We start from the raw sequence: 22,219 nt of genomic DNA on the forward strand, positions 1-22,219 counted from the left end.
CTAGAAGCCTGAATTGAAGGTTTAGAGCTATTAAGAAAGAAAGAAGAAATTTAAGAGAAAAGACTTAGAATCTTTCATTCTATGAGGAAATGTTAAATGGTGGGTAGTGATCAGCTGCTTTGCATGGTCACTCAAATCCAGAAAGAATTTCAAGTCTTAAGAAAAGGACTTCAACTAGACATAAGAACACTTGGGGTTTTGGCTTTCTGGCTATAGAAAATGTCAAAGCCCAAAACAATGAAAAGAATTTATAAATCACCTTCCTTGGAGACTTTTCCCCCCTTAACCTGTCATGAAGATGGTGAAAAATGAACCAGATAAACACTTGTTAGGTCTCTGCTTCAAGAAAGAACACGAATTAAATGTTCTTTTTCAGGTTTCTCTAATCCTATTGCCTTTATGGTATCTATTAGGAGGACCATAATGAGAACCAATTAACTGTAAATACAGTGAGGAGTCTGGGCAATTAAACAAATGGATTACATTCATTCACCCAGCGATTACACTCCAGCCATCAAATTATCAAGCGCTGCCTACTTTGAGTCACAAACAGAAATTAGATTCAGACCCAACAGCCTTGAAATTTCTCATTGTACACTGACTGCCATTTGCTTGTCTCTAATGATGTTTAAAAAAATAGCTAGCATATCTGTTGACATCACACATTTTGTATTTGTATTCAAGGCAAGTATCACTAGCTTTTAAAATTCAAGTTCATAACTAAATAAAGTAATTATGGTAATTCTGCAAAGAAGGATAATACAATCTCTCAATTATAGTATATAATTATACAAATGCCTTCCTCTAAATATAAAATCACATAAAAATTTATAGTCTTGCTCCTTAACAAAAGACTGATTTTTAAAAAGTAGTCAAACAACTTCCAAGTAAACTTCAGACAGTCTTTATACAAGCTAGTAGACACTCTCACAGAAGATTCCTATCTGCTTCTGATTTACATCTCTTACTTTCACATCTATTTTCAAATAATCATTACATCATCAATGTCACATTGCCGTCTTATTTACAAAGTCCAGAACTATAGGGAGGCAGAAAGTCTCTCCGGGTGAGACTGTGAAAAAAAAAAAAATTTTTTTTTTTCTCACCTTCATCTAACTATGAGGAAAATCTAAAACCAGTTGTCAGGGACTTTTTTAAATTTTATCTTCTTAATGTTTGTTTTATTTTTGAGAGAGAATTTGTGAGCGGGGAAGGGGCAGAGAGAGAGGGAGAACAGAATCAGAAGCAGGCTCCAGGCTCCGAGCTGTCAGCACAGAGCCTGATATGGGGCTTGAACCCACGAACCGTGAGATCATGACCTGAGCCGAAATCAGACGCTCAACCAACTGAACCACCCTGGCGCCCCTGGGACTTCTTTATAATGACTTCCAACTATCGACATAGAAGACTATGTCCAGGGCACCTGGGTAGCTCAGTCTGTTAAGCATCCAACTTTTGATTTTAGTTCAAGTCATTATCTCACAGTTAGTAAGTTTGAGCCCCACATCGAGCTCTGTGCTGACGGCATGGAACCTGCTTAGGATTCTCTATTTCCCTCTCTCTCTCTCCACCCCTCCCCTGCTCTCACTCACGCTCTCTGGCTCTCTCAAAATAAATAAATAAACTTAAAAGAAGAAGAAGAAGACTACATCCAGGAAGAGTTGGGAAAATTTTAGATTTACTCAAAGAACCAAAAGAGGATCAAATATGCTTCTGCCTGGCTTGCACAAAGATTTTGAGGCCACGCTGCAAGTGTACTTCTCATGCATTTAGAGCATTTTCCCTTGGAAGTCAAAGAGGCATTTTCCCTTGTAAGTCAAAGAAGGTCCTGTAGGTATCTTGCCTACTCCCCTTCACCCTTACTTCTTCAGAGGATACTGGCCTGAATTCTAACAATTTGCATATGTGAGGATTTTTCTTAACTCCCTAGACCTTCTCTGGCAGTGGCACCAAAGGCCTGAAGCCTCAGTGAATTACCCAGGCACAGCCCTTAACAATGGTGGTTATGAGCTACTATAATCACCCCACTCTCTCCTTTTGAGTGGGATCGCTGAGTAATTCATTTTAAATGACCTCTAGTTGCCCAGTGGTGACCTGTCCCAAGAAACTCTTTGTCTGCTGCCTTCCCTTCCTTGTCTCACTTCCCCACTCCTCCACTCTTGTTTCCCAGGACCCCCTCCATAACAAACCACTTGCACATGAACCCTTGTCTCAGACTGTGCCCTGGGGCAACCTGGACTGAGTCAAGTGAAAGGCGTGTAGCAACAGTAGGCAACTAGAAGGTTTTCATTGAAAGTCTTCTGTACATGCAAGGAAAGCAAAGTTGTAGCTGGGTTTTAAGGAAAACGGAATCTAGGGTCTGGACATTGCTAGAACTTTCCCTCCTGTTCTCTACAAGTGTTGGCCTCTTTCTCTCAGATGGACCTCCACCACGGCCACAAACGTGGCCACCAAACATTCCAGGGCCTTTCACATCTCAGCTTCACCTCTTCACTGAGTCCCAGTTGAACACATTCTCAGGGAAGAATTCTAATTGGATCAGCTTCAATGAAGAGAACCCCCCCCCCTCCCCGCCCCACTGCCATTTTCCCAACAGGGTCAGGAATGCTGGGAGTGGCCCACCTTATTGGGAGAAGCACCAAGTCTGGGCAGCCCAAATAGGCCAGAGAGGTACGATCTCCAAAGCCATGGGAATTACTAAACCACTTGGAGCGGTACTTGGAGCGGATTGGGGAAAAGTTTTTTTCCTAAAGAATAAAGCTGTTGCTCCCAGCATAGAAACAGCTGATATTTATTGAATCCCTGCTATACTCAGGATGCTGGTGCTATCTACTAACTCCCTCTATTTTTCTACCTACCTATGTATCTATCATCTATCTTTTCAATCCTCACAACAAACTGTTGAAGTGGAAACTACCATTATCACCACCAGCTCCACCATTTCAGATAAGGAAACTGAAACCCAGAAATAGTACATTACTTGCCCTAATTCAAACAGGAAGGCAGAGAGCCAGGATGAAACCCAGGCTGTCCAGCCTAGAGTCTGCACTATGTCATTGGGTCCTAAGTCAGGACAGCCCTGCAGGCCACCCCAATGACATCTCACTACTACTGTCACTGCTGCTAGTTGGAGCACGGTTTATGAAATTTATGGATGAAGCAGCCTTTGTTATAAAAATTGAAAAATAAATTTAGAATAAACAAGGTAAGAGGATCTGGGTAGACAGAGAGGCAAACGCTTTACGGAGAGTAGATAAGGTTCTCCTGAAACCCTAGAGCACTAAGATGAGATTAAGTAATACACATATATACAAAATCTTCAAAATTTACCCACCAAATATGTGGATCCTGCAAGTATCCGTTTCTGTGAAAAGGAAGTTTTGAAATGGCCAAGTGTTACCAATGTGTATCAAAGTTACCTACAGCTCACATTTTCAAATCTTTACTTTTTAATTTTATTATAGGCCATAATAGTGTCACAGATTGACAGTTTATTGCAAAGGCAGCCTGAATTTCAAGACATTGGACTTGTAACTATCACCTTACTGTTTTAGAGAAGAAAATATCTGCCACTTCAAAAGAGGTTTTCTTTTATTGGCATTGTGCTATAGCCTCTCCTAGGATTGTATGGGCATTCTGAAATCCGAGATTAAAAATAAATAATTAAATTTAAGTTTAAAATGTAATAATCGTCAAGAGTATTACTATTAGCTAAATAAGTTATGAAATAAATTGATGTAAAAGGATATATGATTGGTAAGGGATATACGACCATACCGATCCTATATCATAAGAACTATATGCGGAGAGATATCCAGTGGCTCTATAATGCCAACAGGAAAATTCCAGGTCCCTCGCTATACCAAGATAAATCCCAACCCATCCAAACCACAGCTCCTGCTCTCCCCTAAATATGCTGAGTCTGTTAAGAATTGAACTGAAGGATTTCATGTTCACACTCTGGAGATGTACCAATGCTTGAGGTACAGAAAAATGAACTGTATTGTATGGAGGGAATAAAGGTGTTGACAATGCCATGGCAGTGGTGTGGCCCTATTCTCCTAATGCCTCATCCTCAGGTATGCTGGGCCAAACCCTGGAGTTAGTGTCTCAGCTATCGGTTTAATGCCTCTTAGCTCCTAATGCGCCCTTCAATAAGCAATGGCATTCCTTTAAGTATTTCTCCTATATAGTGTTAAGCTTTCTCAGCAGATAGTGTTAGAGGAACATTGCAGGTGTAAGAGGCTTCCTGCAATTTCCATCATGGGCCAGGGGTAGGCAGTATAGGCATGAGATGATCTAGGGGAGCCCTCTTGAAATGCCACTCTATCACAGGCACATAAACAAAAGGCCACCTGGACCAGATTCAAAGGGCCCTCGCCTAGAGTCAACACCCACTGTCAGATACGTGAGGCCATCTTGGACCTTCTGGACAAGACAATACTTCAGTTGAATGCATCCACATAAGTGAGCCCAATGGAACCAACAGAGGAACTGCATAGAACACCCACACAAACTGTTGTTAAGCAATTACATTTTGGGATGATTTGTTCTGCAACAGTAGATAACCAAAATATACATTTTCCCATCATCAAATAATTCATCTAATTCCTTAATTATCCAATAAATGAATTTGTGTTTAAGTACAGGAGGGCATTTCTTTTGGTCAAACCACCTTTCTCCTTCAGAAAAACATATTACAGTAAGACTTCGGGCCATCCTGTAATCCCTCTCACATCTATTTTCAATAGGAAATGTGGAATATTCTACATAACTTGGATATCAAGTGTTTAAAATGACAAACTAGAAAAATAATTCAGGCACACGTAGGTAAAGAAATTCATTGTATTGTTTACAGACCTGTGTATACTTGTAAAAATAAAGACTGAAGATACGGGATTTGGAATTACTAGTTGATGAAGGAGCAAGGACTTCCACGGACAAAATCAATCATCAGAGAACTCCCTTTCTTGCTTTTTGTGCTGCTGGGGAGTTCAGAAAAAATTAGACCCTCAACAATCCATAATATACATCTCCTTATGCATCTATATTCAAACTCCTAATCTAGGCCACGCCAGTGTTTCACATTGCCACAGACCTACAACATGCGAACTAGCCGTATCCTAACTGGATACTCTTAAGGTGTCGTTTTCCATTTATACATTTCCTGCGATGTCAATGGAATCAAAGACACTAATATACAAAGGCATAAATGTTCTTAATTTGCATTTTTTTCCTTTTCTAGAAACTCCATAACTATTCAGTTAGGATTCAGAATGTCTCTGGATATTAAATCTGTTATCAGTATTCAAGAGTCATCTAAAATTGTTTAAAAGTGTTGAGTGATGAGGAAACAACTGTGGAAGTTAGAAAAAAAATGTAAAACAAGAATTTTTAATATTCAGTTCAGAGTAAAACCTGGCAAATACTACATGTGCGATGAGGGTTAACTGCCAGGTATACATTCTAGTGGACGAATCACAACATTCCTAAAGCGGCCATGAGTCGTGTACAATATCTCCTTCCTGCCAAATGAGTTCAGTCTACCGGTGGCTGACCAGTTATCAAGCAGCACAGCAGAGTGCTTAGGAACACACATTCCTGCAGTCAGGCTGTCTGAACTTAAATTCAGGCTTTTCCACTTCCTGGCTGTGATGTTGGGCAGGATCATTCAACTTCCCCAGAGATTACTTAAGAGAGTCGCTTTATGTTAAAGGAGGCTGGAAGATTAAATAACTTAATATTTACAGAGCCTTACAACAGTGCCTGTCACTTAGTAAATTCCATTCAAGTGTTAGATAAGTAAAAATAAGTAAAAATATGTAGTTGGCGACACAATGCTAAACACTATGGAGTGGAACACCATTATTAGTGCTGTCTGGTAGTTTCTATTCAGTAGCTTCCATTTAAATTAATGAGACCTTGTGACCTACTCCACTGAGTCTTAAGATGTATTTAGAGTTTTATTTGTATAATTAAATCCTGAATTTGATCAAAATTCACTCCTACCTTACCTAAGCAGATAATAAAACAGTCCTCTCTCTCTCTCTCTCTCTCTCTCTCTCTCTCTCTCTCTTTCGTGTGTGTGTGTGTGTGTGTGTGTGTGTGTGTGTGTGTGTGTGTGTATTTATAGAGTCTTGGAGGGTCTGTGGGCAGAAAAGAGTGATATTATTCAGGTATATCTTATCCTGCTAGGGCACAGAGAAACCATAAACAAAAGCAATCACAGGTAAAAGTATCCCCACAACTCACCTGCTCAAGGTCCCACTATGGAAAATTCTGTTCCTCCAGGTTCCCTGTCTTTGCATGCTAAACACATACTCCTTCCCTCTCACACTCCTCAGCTGCTTGGGCCTGGCTGCTAGAAAAATCCTGGCCTCTCCTAGCAACCAAAGCAGCCATTCAGGGAGCAAATATAGAGACAGGGAGGGAAAAGGAGCTATAAATAAATACAGCATAAGTAATTCTTCTCTATTGTGATTACTACGAAATGAATCCGATTCTTAGACACAATACAATATACATATTCAAATGAACACTATCCTTTCAAATTTTAGAGTAACGGTTCCAAGCACTCAATGTATACCACCTCACTTAATCTGATGATAAGCACTAGAAGGTAAGTAATAATCCTCGATTACAGATGAGGAAACTGAGGCACAGAGAAGTTCAATAATTTATAACTCTTTTAACAGCAGACCCAGGACTTAAACCCAGGCGGTCTGATTCGAGAGCCTAAGATCTTAATAATGGCCCTACCAACCTGCCTTTCTACATTGTCTTTCCAATTATGCTCTTATTTTTTAAAATTCCTCTTTAGCAATTTCCCTCAGGACCAATTTATCAGTTATAGAAGAATACTCGTCTCATTAATTTACAATCATTCTACATTTTTTTTAATGATAATATCCTAGCAATCCCATTGTTTACTGTTCCAGTAACTATACAAGATATACGGATAAATCAACAGAAAAAAATACAACAGACCCTGGCATTAAGGTACTCACTGTTTCAAACTAAAAATGTTCCCTTTATGATGGGGGGTGGGAGGGAGGGGAGGGTAGGTGATGGGCATTGAAGAGGGCATCTTTTGGGATGAGCACTGGGTGTTGTATGGAAACCAATTTGACAATAAATTTCATATATTAAAAAATAATAATAATAAAATAAAAATGTTCCCTTTAGCCTTCACGAAGGCAAAAGTCAGAAAAATTCAAAGATGTGTTAGTGCTTTAGACCCTAATAAAAATGCACATGGATTTTATACATATATATATATATATATATATATATATATATATATATATATATATATATATATATAATGGAATATTATTCAGCCATTAAAAGGAAGGAAATCCTGCCATTTGCAACAACCTGAATGAACAAAGAGGATATTATGCTAAGTAAAACCAGACAGACAAGGACCAAAAAAAAAAAAAGCTGAGAGTAGAATGGTGACTGCTCAGGGCCGGGGGGAGGGCGAGATGGGGAGATGCATGTCAAAGGGTACAAACTTTCAGTTCTAAGAAGAATGAGTTCCGAGGATCTAAAGTACCACATGGTGCCTGTGATTAATAAGATGGTATTGTTTGCTTGAAAGTTGCTAAGAGTAGACCTTGAGCATTCTAACGAGAACACAACAGAAACACAGTTTAACTATTAGATGGATGTGTTAATGATCCTGATCTTAATAATCATCCCACAACATATACGTAAAGCCAGTCACTGTGCTGTATGCTTTAAATATATACAACTCTATTGGTCAATTTTTCCCAATTACTTAATAAAGTTTTAAAAAAGACATTTTCAGACAAACCCAAAACAGGATGACTTATTTTCATTTTAATAATTCAAAATATTTATTAGGATTCTATCAGTCTACTCCCCCAGGCCCCAAGGAAACAACAGTGAACAAAAGAGACAACAGCCCTACTGTCATGGATTTCATGTAGTGGGAGAGACTGATTAAAATAATAATAACAATTAAAATTAAACTAATTAGGGGCGCCTGGGTGGCGCAGTCGGTTAAGCGTCCGACTTCAGCCAGGTCACGATCTCGCGGTCCGTGAGTTCGAGCCCCGCGTCAGGCTCTGGGCTGATGGCTCAGAGCCTGGAGCCTGTTTCCGATTCTGTGTCTCCCTCTCTCTCTGCCCCTCCCCCGTTCATGCTCTGTCTCTCTCTGTCCCAAAAATAAATAAAAAACGTTGAAAAAATAAATAAAAAAATAAAATTAAACTAATTAAACTAATAACATAATGTCAGATAGAAGCAGGTGCTGTGAAAATATAAAGCAAAATAAAGGGACTCCTTCAGAGTCTGAAGGAGGCTGCCATTTGGGATTGGTGATCAGGAAAACCTCTCTACAGAAGCAACATTTAAGCAGATACCAGAAGTAAGGAAGTAAGCTCTGTAGCTACCTGGAGAAACAGAAACCGTGTAGGAGCATTTTGAAGATCTGAAGGAACAGCAAAGTGGGAGAGTGATAGAAGATTAAAATTTTGGTAAAGTGGAAAGGAGCAGTTTTTTTTTTGTTTCAAGTACTGTTCATAACTATGCAAATACTAGATCATTCATACAGTAAATACTTCTTGTGAGCCTATAAAATACCAGACTCTGGGCTCAGTGCGGGGGATAGCGGTGAACAAAATCACCCGGGTCTATCACAAAATAAATGAAAAGTTCAACCATATGAAGGCAAAGTGCATGGAGTATGTAGACCAGGGGAAACCTGCTCTGGCTGGGGTTGGGGGGTGGGGGTGGTTACCTAAGGAGACTACATTCCAGCTGAGTCGTGGAGGATGAGAAAGAATTAACCAGATGGCTAGTGGGAAAAAGAGTATTCCAGGCAGCGGGAGCAGCATTTGCTAAAGCCCTGTGGTCAGTGGGAACACATAGGCAACAGCTAGAGATCCACCGAGGGAGGTCCAGGCTAAAGTAAAGCTGATGACTTGGCAGAGGCTACAGTGTGCAGGGTCGTGGGCTTGTAGTCATACTGAAGACTTGGCCTTTAAATTATGGGCAACTGGAAGCTCCTGAAGTGTTTTAAGCCATTTAAGAGTTTCAGAGTTCTGGGTACATGACAGCATTTTTAAGAATGAAAGAGGTGCAGTCAACAGTTGGGTGTGCTTTACTTTGTCTCTGCTTGCTCAGGTTTACATTCAGGTTTATTTTGATCCATCCAATGGAAACGTCCCCAGCTTTCTCTTAAATTATCTAATGTTATATTGTGAATGAAATTAGGCTAAGCAATAAAGTCTCAAAGAATTCCCATTCCAAGAGCAGTCAAAGTTTTCTGTTTACATTAGCTCACACTTGCTTATCATCCAGAAGTCCCAAACAAGTGTTGCATGAAGAACGAGCCTAAAATGTTTCTCAGAGCTTCAAACTCTAACATCTGCTCTGAAAATGCAATTGAAGATAGGGTGCAGTCTTGGACTCTGGAACTGAAGTAAGACATACAGATACATATCGGAACCAAAGACCATATTTGGGGATTATTTTCCACGAGAAGGATAACAATGACCCTGCCTCATAATGAATCAAATCAGAGGAAGGAAAGGGGCTTTTATTGACCTTGTGTTCCAGCACAATCAGTCCACTGTGCACAAACCATTTATCTAGCAGCTGACATACAGCATAAAGAATGCTCTGAGGCACCTCCTACCAGAGTTGATAAACAGAACTTTCTTCCATTAAATAAGGTAATATCTGAGGAAGCAAAGGCAAAAGGAAAGGGCAAACACCAGGGGCACATCAGACTAGTGGAACTCTCAGGACCCTTCAGGGCAGGGACAGACATCCCCCGTCCACGTTAATAGGCTCAGAGAAGCTCAGGATTGCACAAAGATTACAGAATTTGGAGGGAAACACTCTGGGGATGGCTAAAGAGACAATTCTTTAAAAGGCAGGGAGGTATGAGACTCAGAGCAGGGACCATAAAATATATTTGCTTTATTTCTGTCCAATTCACAAATTCAGAAAATGAGGATATGGAAAATTCAAAAGGAACTGCACATGTCAAGCAATTTATTAAGAGACGTCTTAACTTTGGAACAATTACAACTTGAGAGAATAGTGGCCAGCAGTGTCAGAACCCTGGCCAGAACGCTCACACTCTTCTGAACATTTCTGTAGGAAAGGACTTTTTCAAATGAGACTGTTACTTACGGAGAATTTCCACCCTCCCTTGAGAAGATTTATTCTGAATTCTATCCCCAGGAATCAATTGCACAACAACAGACTAGATTAAAAAAAGAAGATGGAAGTGTCTTGATTGCTTGACCTGTTGAATAAGATTTAAGACTATTTCCCTGAATCTGTTAGGTCTACGGACTACTTTATCTGTTTATTAACTTCAAAAGATTCATGAACAAATGATATGTGATCAACAAAAGAAAATTCTTACTTCCTAATAATTAAAGGATGGTAAAGGAACCCTCGAAGCACATTAAATAAGTTACAAGGGTCTTAATTCATCAAAATATAAACATTCATTTCCCCAAGAAGCAAACGGCTTTATAAACATATGTCTAAGTATATATATATATGTCATCATTTATTCATTCACATAATAAACTTTATTCAGCACCCATTATTAGCTAGATGCTGGGATATGTATTAGGACACAAAAAACCTTTCTCCTGCCCTTGGATGTTTACAGGCAAAGAGAAAAAAACAGTCATTTTTCAAGTAAGTGCAATACAATATTCCAAGTGTCATGATGAGTAGCAAGTCTACTAGGTCATTCACAGATTCATAAACAAAAATTGCACACCCACTATATGCCAAGGATCATTTGGATTTACAAATAATAAAAGCAGTCCCCGTGAGGGGCAGAGTCACCTTAGAGGAAAGATAATTTTTTGTTGTTGTTTCAAATGTACATAATGATGTATAATTGTGTGCATGTGTATTATCTGGGTAATTGAGCTGAACATTAAATAAGCTTCTTTTTCTAAAGGCATCTTTCCTTTGCAAGCCAAGACATGAAACTAAAGCCTAAATCAGTTAAGTATGATGTTTGAGAACCATAAAATAATTGTCCTTACCAGGAATACAGGATTGTTCCAACAACAGATGTTAGTTTACTGTTTTCTTGTTTTTGCTTTGCCAGCCCAAAGTCAGCTATAATTCACAAAAAAAAAAAAAAAAAAAAGCAATGTTATTATACTTTCCCTACATTATCATGGTTCCTTAGCTTTTGGCATTCTGTACAATAACTATTAAAGTTCACAACAGAAAGCTTTTTTATAACCTTCTGTCAAAATGCCCCATGTGTCAATCTTCCACACCACTCTCAGCCTTAATTAATAACATACATACAATAGGTCATTGCACTATATACTTTGTTTTCTTTTTAATTTTTTAAAGTTTATTGATTTATTTTGAGAGAGAGAAAAAGTACACGTGGGGAGGCCAGAGAAAGGGGGGGAGAGAGAATCCCAAACAGGATCCAATCTGACAGTGTGGACTCCAATGCAGGGCTCAAATTCACAAACCACAAGATCACGACCTGAGCCGAGACCAAGAGTCAGAGGCTTAACCAGCTGAACCACCCAGGCACCCCATTGCATTACATACTTTGAAATAATGAGATATATCACTAAAACACTAAAATAAGTCTTGCTGACTAAAAAATAGGGCAAAGTACTTATTGAGCTGATGATGCCACCTTTTAGGTTATCTTTGTAATTTTCAAATAAACAAAGTGAATCTAATATTTTGGCATATGCCAGGCATCACCTCATCTGGAAGAAAGAAAGAAAGAGAGAGAGAGAGAGAGAGAGAGAGAGGAAGGAAGGAAGGAAGGAAGCTAAAATAAAAAATAATATAAGCTTGAATAACCACCATGAAGATCTGAAAAATCTGATACTAAATGGCAACAAACTGTATTAAGCCATAGTAAATAATGATATTAAGAATCACCTCAATATATGTATATATCAACAAAGGATTTTGATTTTTTTGATTTTTAACTTAGAACACCAAATATTTATATTTCATATTAGCACTAGCTGTACTTTCCAATGCACCTTTAGATACTTTTTTAAACCACTCAACAACTTAGGTCACAGAGATACAAAGAGATATTCTTCATAGCCTCACTATACAGACTTACTAACATTCCGAGAGACTTATTTACCAGGATTACACAAAAAAGTGCTGAACCAGGGCAAGAATTCAAGTTGCTATGCCTAATAAGATTTGATGTTCACAATACCACTTTGTACAGTGCACCCAATGCTGATGGAATTTCACTGCAGTGAACTTGAATGAGAGTGTTTGATAATGTATCTATACCAATAGGTCTTTCAGGTTGAAAATATCCCAAAGTAGTTAGACTTCAAACTAACAATAATTGACATTATTAATAACAATGTCCATTTACTAAACTACAACTTTGAAATAACACAAATTTTGCTGCTTACATGAATTGTCTAATTTAATACTAATAGTAATCCTGAAAGATAGGTATTTTTACAGTTAGTGCAGCTTAGCACTTAAAAGCAGTAACCCAGGAACCGGACAGTCTCAATTCAAATCCTGGCTCTATTATGTGCTACCAGAGTAACCCTGGTCAAGTTACTGAATCTCCCTCTGTGGTAGCTTGCTTACCTGTAAAATAAGGATTATAATAGCATAAACACCCGAATAAACAAGGAAGAAGTCAAACTTTCACTATTTGCAGATGACATGACATTCTATGTAGAAAAACTGAAAGACTCCACCAAAAAATTTGCTAGAACTAATACACAAATTCAGCAAAGTCATAGGATATAAAATCAATGTACAGAAATCTGTTGCAATTCTATATACCAACAATGAAGCAGCAAAAAAATAAATCAAGAAATCAATCCCATTTACAACTGCATCAAAACCAATATGGTACCTAGGAATAAACCTAACCAAAGGGGTAAAAGATCTGGATGGTAATGAAAACTATAGAATACTTATGAAAGAAATTGAAGGGGACACAGAGAAATGGGAAAAAATTCCATGGAAGAACATTATTGAAATGTCTATACTACCCAAAGTAATCTACATATTTAATGCAATCCCTATCAAAATACCACCAGCATTTTCCACAAAGCTAGAACAAATAATCCTAAAATTCGTATGTAACCCCTAAAGGCCCTGAATAACCAAAGCAATCCTGAAAAAGAAAAGAAAAGCAGAAGGCATCATGATTCCAGACCTCAAGCTATATTACAAAGCTGTAGTCATCAAGACAGTATGGTACTGGCATAGGAACAGACACATAGATCAGTGGAACAGAATAGAAAACCCAAAAATGAATCCACAAATGTACGGCCAACTAATCTTTGACAACTAATTCTCTGGCAGGAAAGAATATCCAATGGAAAAAAGACAGTCTCTTCAAAAAATGGTGTTGGCAAAACTGGACGGCAACCTGCAGAAGAATGAAACTGGACCACTTTCTAATACCATACATAAAAGTAAACTCAAAATGGATGAAAGACCTAAATGTGAGCCAGGAAACCATCAAAATCCTAAAGGAGAACACAGGCAGCAACCTCTTTGACCTCAGCAGCAGCAGCTTCTTACTAGACACATAGCTAGAGGCAAAGGAAACAAAAGCAAACATGAACTATTGGGACCTCATCAAGATAAAAAGCTTCTGCACAGTGAAGGAAACAACCAGCAAAACTAAAAGGTAGCCTACGGACTGGGAGAAGAATTATATATTGGATAAAGGGTTAGTATCCAAAATCTGTAACGAACCTATCAAACTCAACACCCAAAAAACAAATAATCCAATTAAGAAATGGGCAGAGGACATGAATAGACATTTTTCCAAAGAAGACATCCAGATGGCTAACAGACACATGAAAAGATGCTCAACATCACTCATCATCAGGGAAACACAAATCAAAACCACAATGAGATATCACCTCACATCTATCAGAATGGCTAAAATTAACAACACAGGAAACAACAGATATTGGTGAGGATGCAGAGAAAGGGGGAACCCTCTTATACTGTTGGTGGGAATGCAAACTGGTGCAGCCACTCTGGGAAATAGTATGGAGTTCCTCAAAAAGTTAAAAATAGATCTACCCTACGACCCAGCAATTGCACTACTACTATTTACACAAAGGATTAAAAAAATACAGTTTCAAAGGGGTACATGCTGCCTGATGTTTATAGCAGTATTATCAACAATAGCCAAACTATGGAAAGAATCCAGTGTCCATCGACTGATGAATGAATAAAGAAGATGTATATATATACAATATACTACTACTCAGACATCAAAAAGAATGAAATCTTGCCATTTCCAATGACATGGATGGAGCTAGAATATATTGTGCTAAGTGAAATTAATCAGTCAGAGAAAGACAAACACCATGTGATTTTCCTCATATGTAGAATTTAAGAAACAAAACAGATGAACATATGGGAAGGGGAAAAGAAAAGAGAGGAAAGCAAACCATAAGAGACTCTGAATGATAGAGAACAAACTGAGTGCTGATGGAGAGAGATGGGTGAGGGTTGGGCTAAATGAATGATAGGTATTAAGGAGGGCACTTATTATGATGAGCACTGGGTATTATATGTAAGTGATGAATCATTAAATTCTACTCCTGAAACCAATATTACACTATACGCTAACTAGAATTTAAATAAAAATTTGAAAAAAATAGCATAAATAGTAGTAAGTAGTATAGTACAATAGTAAAATCTGGATAAATTAACATATGTAAGTATAGGATAATAAAGGATTGAACAACTGATACATATCATGATTCAATCTTCATAGCCACTAATTTATAAATTAGGAAACTGAGGTTCAGTTTACTCAGAGATTAAGTAACTTGCTTATTGTCTCACCGGTAGAAATTAACAGTCACATGTGAATCAGGCTTATCAAAATCATAAAATCCTTATCAAAACATTATACTGCCAACAAAGAAAAATTAGGCCCAGATCATTTCAAACATTTAAGAAATAAATATCAATTCTGCACAAACTCAACTAGAAAATACAAGAGGAAAGAACACTTCCCAACTCATTTTATAAAGCCAACATTACTCAGAAACCAAAGCCAAAGACATTACAAGAAAAGAAAAATGCAGAATGCTATTCCCCATGAAAATAGACACAAAAAAATCAACAAAATATAGGCAAATAAAATCTAGACATAGATAAAAAGAATAAATACATAGGGACCATTATGCCAGAAATACATGCCTGATTCAACATTTAAAAATCAATCAGTACAGTTCACCAAATCAATACAATAAAGAAGGAAAATCATATGACCATATGTATGAAAAGGATTTGATAGGGGTGCCTGGGTGGCTCAGTCGGTTGAGCATCCGACTTCGGCTCAGGTCATGATCTCATGATCCTTGAGTTCGAGCCCCGCCTGGCTCTGTGCTGACAGCTCGGGGCTTGGAGCCTGTTCCAGATTCTGTGTCTCCCTCTCTCTCTCTGACCCTCCTCTGTTCATGCTCTATCTCTCTCTATCTCAAAAGTAAATAAACATTAAAAAAATTTAAAAAAAAAGGATTTGATAAAATCCAACATCTATTGTTTTCAACAAAGTATAAATAGACGTTCATTTCCTTAACCTGATAAAGGGCATCTACAAAAAAGTACAGCTAACTTTCTACTTAATGCTAAAAGATTAAATATTTTTCCTTTAAGTTCAAAAACAAGGCTGGATGTCAACAAGATTTGTTGCGGTGATCATTTTACAATACATACAAGCACCAGGTTATTATGTTGTACACCTGAAAGTAATATCATGGTGTATGCCAATTATATCTATTAAAAAAACAAACAAATAAAAGATGTGGCAATCTTGGGGCACCTGGGTAGCTCAGTCAGGTAAGTGTCCGACTTCAGCTCAGGCCATGATCTCACAGTTTGTGGGTTCGAGTCCTGTGTCGGGCTCTGTGCTGACAGCTGGGAGCCTGGAGCCTGCTTCAGATTCTGTGTCTCCCTCTCTGCCCCTCTCCCGCTCATGCTCGCGCACGCTCTCTCTCTCTCTCTCAGAAATAAACATTAAAAAATTTAAATAAAAAAGATGTGGCAATCTTATTAATATGTTGACGTAGATGTTGGAGAGAGTGTCACAACAGCACTTTTTAATGTGCCCTTGATAACTCAATTTTTAAAATAAAGCAAAAACATTTCTGTTTTCTGTTTCCTTCTGAAGATGAAGACAAAGAAGAAGAAGAAGACAGAGACGGAGATGAAAAAGAAGAAAAACGAGGAGGGGGAGAAGAGGAGGGGGAAACATACTAGTACAGTGACAGAGACACAAATATCTAAGAATAATATGACAAAAGATGTGAAAAATCTATGCAGGGAAAATTATAAAATTTTGTTACAGAGTCATTAATGAAGGCTAAAATTAATGGAAACTCCAAGTTCAAGAATTGGAATTCTCAATATTATAGCGATGCCATTCTTCTTAAACTAATATATGCAATTCCAGTGAAATGCCTCCAAATATTTTGGGAAGGATTTCACAAATTAAGTGTAAAATTAGTGTACTTAATAAAAATAGAAAAGACCAAAAGGAGCCATGGATTTTGATTAGAAGACAACACAGTTTCCTACAAGATATTAAAAATTATTTGAAGGTATTGTAATTAAGACAAGGTAGTATTAACTCAAGGTACAAGAAAGAAAACAGAAAAAAAAAAGAGAAGAAAAGAAACTAAGGCAAGAATGTCTGCTCTCACCATTCTTATTCAAGAGTATACTAGAGGTACAAGTAAGTACGATATTTGCATGCAAATTTTTGCAAACAGAATTTTTAATTTCTCTTTAATTCCTTGGAGTGAGATTAGTGGGTGATACAATAAAAATGTTACGTTTTTTAAAAACCATCAAACCAAAATATTTTCCAATGTTTTCTCACCACAAACGTATGAATTCTAGTTGCTTCTACATCTTCACCGGCATTTGTGTTGTCAGGTTTGTTTATTTCTTTATTTATGTGTTTGTTTATTTACTTTTTTTTTTACGTGTATATATTTTTAAGTAAGCTCTAGGTCCAACATGGGACTTGAACGAATGACCCTGAGATCAAGAGTTGCATGCCCAGGGGCCGCTGGGTGAAGCCTACTTCAAACCAAACCAAAAGTTGCTTGTTCTACCAACTGAGCCACCCAGGGGCCCCTTGGTTTTTTGTTTTTAATAGCACTCTAGTAAGTGTGTAGTGATAGCTAAGTATAGCTTTAATTTCCACTTCCCTAATAACTAACAGTGCTTAACATATTTCATGTACTTATTTGCCATCTGTGTATCTTTAGTGAAGTAATGTTCAGAAATTGGCCCGTTTTTTGACTGGGTTGTTTGTTTTCTTATGATTGAGTTTGGATACAAATTCTCCATCAGGTACTTACACCTTCATCAGGTACTTACACACATCAGGTATCTGATTTGTAAATATTTTCTCCCAGTCTGAAGCTTGTCTTCATTCTCTTAATAATACCTTTCATACAACAGAAGTTTTAAACTTTGATAAAATTCAATTAATTTTTTTTTCTTTTATATATTACGGTTTTGAGTTTGTAGTTACGAAATTTGTGCCTAAGCCATGTAAAACAGTCCAGGCTAGTCTGCAGAAAAGGCCCAGCTACAGAAGAGCAGCCTGGAGGGTGAGAGGCCCAGTTCCAGCCCACTTGCCAGGCAAGTGAATGAGCCTTTTTGGCTCTGAGTCAAGGCTTCAGATGCAGCCAGGGCTGACAGCTCTACTGGAATCTCATGAGAGCCCCTGAGCTGGAACCACCCAGCTAAGCTGCTCCTGGATTCCTGTTTTTCAGAAATGGTGAGAAAATAAAGGTTTGTTGTTTTAAGCCATTAAATGTTGCAGCAATTTATTACACAGGAATGAAAAATCAATACAACTGCTACCACTCTAGGCCAAACCACCATGAACACTCACGTAGGGTCCCGAACAATACCTCCTGAACAGATTCCTGCTTCCATGGCTTCTTCCAAAACACAAATCTCCATGCCACAGCCGAAATGATCTTGGAAGAACCAAGAGCAGATACCACTACTCACAAAGTTAAAGTTCTACAAAGGATTCTGATAAATACTAAGAATAAAAGCCAAACTCCTACCAGGTACATAAGACCATATATTATCCGGGTTTTCAGAAATGTCTTTCTTGACCATACTACCCGTGAATATGTCCCCTTCTTTAATACTTGTCTATTACATTTATTTGATTAATGAATTTCATTATCTGAAATTATTCTTTACATTATACTGCCATTTAAAATCTTTAATTGGAACGCCTTGGTGGCTCAGTTCGTTAAGCATCCAACTCTTGATTTCAGCTCAGGTCATGATCTCATGATTCGTGAATCTAAGCTCAGCATCAGGCACACTGCTAACAGTGTGGAGCCTGCTTGGGATTCTCTCTCCTTCTCGCTCTGTCCCTCCCCTACTCATGCTGGCTCTCTCTCTCTTTCTCTCTCAAAATAAACAAAAAAAAAATTGTTTTAAGTATTTAAAAAGTAAAATAAAATCTTTAATCAAATTTCATCAAAGATTACCAGCCATATTACATGCCATGATTAGCTTTCTATAAACAACTTTGCTTTCTGTGTACAAATCAGTGTCAATGAAATACAAAATAAAACACATCCTAGGCAAAGAACTTTATTAACCTTGCTTCAAACCTTATTCCCAGGCTTCTTTAGTTTAATTAACTGCAAAGAATGGATTGTGTATATGCAAACACTGAAAAGAGCGGCAGTGTCCAAGGGGCTTGGGCTTAAAAATATTAGAGATCTAGATTTTATCAGATCCTGGACAAAATTTTAAAAAATCAGTCACAATGTAAAATAGCAGCTCCTGATAACTTCTTCAAGTTTTATCTTCTTCAGAAGTTGACTCCATTCAGTTTGCTTCCTGCTTGGAAGCTTCATCTAACTTCTCCACAAGATCTGGAGCCTCATCACCATCAACCTCTCCGGCAGTGAGTGGTGCTTTCCCATCCACAGATCGTGTAGGCAGAGCTTTAGCCAGTCTGCTTAACTAGTCAGACTGTCTGCACCACATCTGTTTGAGATGCTGGGCAGTATTTCGGCCAGCTGCTTTGTCTCAGCACGGCCTGTGAACGGTGAAGTGTTCACTGCCAGGGATGCCTGAACTTTAGGCTTGTTAAAGCGGATCCCTGCTCCTTGGTTTGTGAATATGTTCGCCTCTTCAATACCAGAGATATTGTTTACCCCTAACTTCTTTTCTTTTTTCTTTTCTTTTTTTTTTTTTTTTTAGTGTTTATTTATTTTTGAGACAGAGACAGAGAGTGAGCAGGGGAGGAACAGAGAGAGAGAGGGAGACACAGAACCTGAAGCAGACTCCAGGCCCCGAGCTGTCAGCACAGAGCCCAACGCGGGGCTCGAACTCACAAACCGCGGGATCGTGACCTGAGCTGAAGTCGGACAACCAACCGACTGAGCCACCCAGGTGCCCTGTTTACCCCTTACTTCTTTAAGGAGAACTGAAATTTTTTATCAGCTGCTGTAGCCATTGTATGAACCACCTTCTTCTTTCCGGGAGCAATTCCTTCCCCACCAATGTGCACTCGTGCTTGTGGCTTGGCGAGTTTCTCCTGGTTCATGATATTTTCTTTCATCTTGTTAGAGCAGAAATGGGACCATAAGGGAGACCAGGGTCAGCATTTCTATTTTTGTGTGTTTCATATTCCCTTACGTATTTAGGGTCTATCATTTCTAACCAGTACACAAGATCCATACTTTGTGTTGTTTATCACCATATATTGACAGATACATATCTTTTGATACATATATAGATATACAGTTGAGCCTTGAACAATGCGAGGGATGGGGTACTGACCCCAGCACAGTAAAAATTCCATGTATAACTTTTGACTTCTCCAAGACCTTACTAATAGCCAACTGTTGACCAGAAGCCTTATAACATAAACTATCAACTAGCACACACTATGTACATTATATGTATTATATACCATATTCCTACAATAAAGTAAAGGCAGACCCCAAAAAATGTTACTAAGAACATAGTAAGGAAGAAAAAAAATACATTTACAATACTGTACTCTATTTATTTAAAAAAAATCCATGATAAGTGGACCCACACAGTTTAAACCCATGGTGTTCAAGGGTAAACTGTATATCCATGTCTGTCTGTCTGTCTGTCTGTCTGTCTATCTATCTATCTATCTATCATCCATCTATCTAAATACCTATCTAAATATGTATCTATCCTCTCAGTCCAGTAGGAGAAATGAGAAATAGTAGAGGGTTAAGTTTTATGAAGTGTTCTAAGACTATCCACAAGTTAGATTTCTTGCTGTAATCTTCCCGTTCCTCTACTGTGTACTGGAGAAAATTAGTAGAAATAGTACAGTATATCAATATTTTTAGGAGCTCACTACAATTTTAGCACACAGAGACTTTATGAAATTACAATCTAAAATAATACTTTGACTTTTAGTTCCAGTGCTACATAGAAATTATCTTCTTTTTATAAAAATGCCATTGATTTTGAAAGGCCAAAACTAAGGAGTGGTATTCACAAAGATTCTACCCACTCCATGTATTGTAGATAATGGCGGAAACTCAGATGGCTCTCTGAAAACACACAGATGGTTGACAAGTATTCATGAAGAGAACAAAAGCTAATATTGTTTGGCCATTTGGAAAATTTTCGTAGTAGCAGTAATGTTTCTATTACTTGTCCTACATTTGTGGTCATATTTGGAGTAGAGGAAAAGGATTTATTTCAGAAACTGCGGTCATAAAAGCATTCATGTGCTATCATAGAAATTCAAAATGGCAACATCTTACGTGCAGCACATTATACCGCAGAAAGGGGTACAGCAATCTCTCCCTTGATAGAATGAACGATACAGAAAATGCTAAAACTGTAGCCTGTTTGCACTACAGCCTTGCTGTCAACCTCCAGAGAGAAAAGGTGTGCGGTCTCTGGTTGAGTCCCTCAATTCTTGCTCGGTCGTTTACTATCTATGTGACATTGGACCCATAACTCAACTACTCGGTTTTCTCAAAAAGAGCTTATGAAACTTACCCTTTGCAAGGGGTTGCTCCAACAACCTGACAACAGGTAAGAAGTATTTTGTAAAATAGTACAGATGTAAGGCATTCCCATCCCCCTCCACAGGCTCCCCCCACCACCCGTGTCGGCAGTGGCCAAATTCACAGCCACACCACTTCATCCCCAGCTCTAGGTGGCACCTGGCCCTTTGCACCGCAGACCGAGCTTATCGTTCACGGTCATCTGGGATATCCGAAGTAGAGATGGCATCTTATCTTCCCCATTTTCTTGGCCTGAAAGCTCTGCCTTGTCTCTTTTGCCCCTATGTTCATCGACTCCTCAGCTCTTGTATCTGAACCTTTCTTTTGAGTCTGCAACCACAGTTTAAATGTGCCAGGAGCCCAGGCCCTCCCTCTTCCTACAAGAACCTAGGTGCAGCTCATCAGGAAACTTTTCCTTCTAATCCATTCCACAGAGTATTTAACAATGGAACAATCTACCAACCCCCGTCTTCATCACAGCAAGCCCCCATATAAGTACCAGAACATCTCCTGTTTGTTATTGTTTATAAAGTTTCCAGCTGCTCTATGCCTTCAAGACTGTCCATTTATTCACTGATTCACATATTTGTCCATAAATACACACTAATTATCTACTGCGTGTCAGGTACTGGGATAGGTACTAAAGATAAGACAGTATCCAGATCAGAAATTATGTATGTTGACAGCCCATAGGGACCCATGGTACAGATACACAATTAACAAAGAATCACATATATAAATTTATAATTCTGACAAGGTCACTAAAAATCAGGTAGATATATGATGTTATGAGAGAGTAACATAGGAGACACAGGTGATCAGGAAAAACTGTGACAAAATGGTGACGGAGTGAATAGAAGACAGAGGACAGGAGTTAACTAGGTAAGAGAAAGTGGAGAAAGCCATATAGCAGAAGAACCTGCATATGCAAAGGTCCTGTGATCAAGGAAACATGATCCATTAAGGAACTGAGAGAAGGTCCTGTGATCAAGGGAGCATGGTCCACTGAAGAACTGAAAAAAGGCCAGGTTGGCTAGAGGGTAGACCATCAAGGATATGGCCAGATGATGCAAGACCCTGCAGGCCACGTTCAGATGGCGGACTGCCCAACTTAAAATGCTCACCTCAACAAAACTATTGGA

At 38.4% G+C, this 22,219-nt stretch overlaps 1 protein-coding gene and 1 pseudogene across 11 annotated transcripts in view; both read right to left on the reverse strand.

Moving 5' to 3' along the window:
• The window catches only part of NEK10 (NIMA related kinase 10), a 224,246-nt gene that overhangs the window by 120,760 nt on the left and 81,267 nt on the right, over positions 1-22,219 (reverse strand). For 8 of the 11 annotated variants that reach the window (XR_006207097.1, XM_042955045.1, XM_042955048.1 and 5 more), the window contains one exon: positions 11,052-11,127. Coding sequence is in view for 10 of the 11 variants with exons in the window: in XM_042955045.1 (XP_042810979.1) it covers positions 11,052-11,127 (76 nt within the window). In the remaining variant the exon portion in view is untranslated. Of the gene's footprint in view, positions 1-6,264; positions 6,383-10,042; positions 10,286-11,051; positions 11,128-22,219 lie in introns of those variants that run through there. The other 3 variants (XM_042955051.1, XM_042955053.1, XM_042955052.1) reach the window with 3 other exon arrangements.
• On the reverse strand, positions 18,857-19,963 carry LOC122229683 (annotated as a pseudogene).

The sequence above is a fragment of the Panthera leo genome, chromosome C2 (assembly GCF_018350215.1).
Source record: "Panthera leo isolate Ple1 chromosome C2, P.leo_Ple1_pat1.1, whole genome shotgun sequence".
Lineage (NCBI taxonomy): Eukaryota > Metazoa > Chordata > Mammalia > Carnivora > Felidae > Panthera > Panthera leo.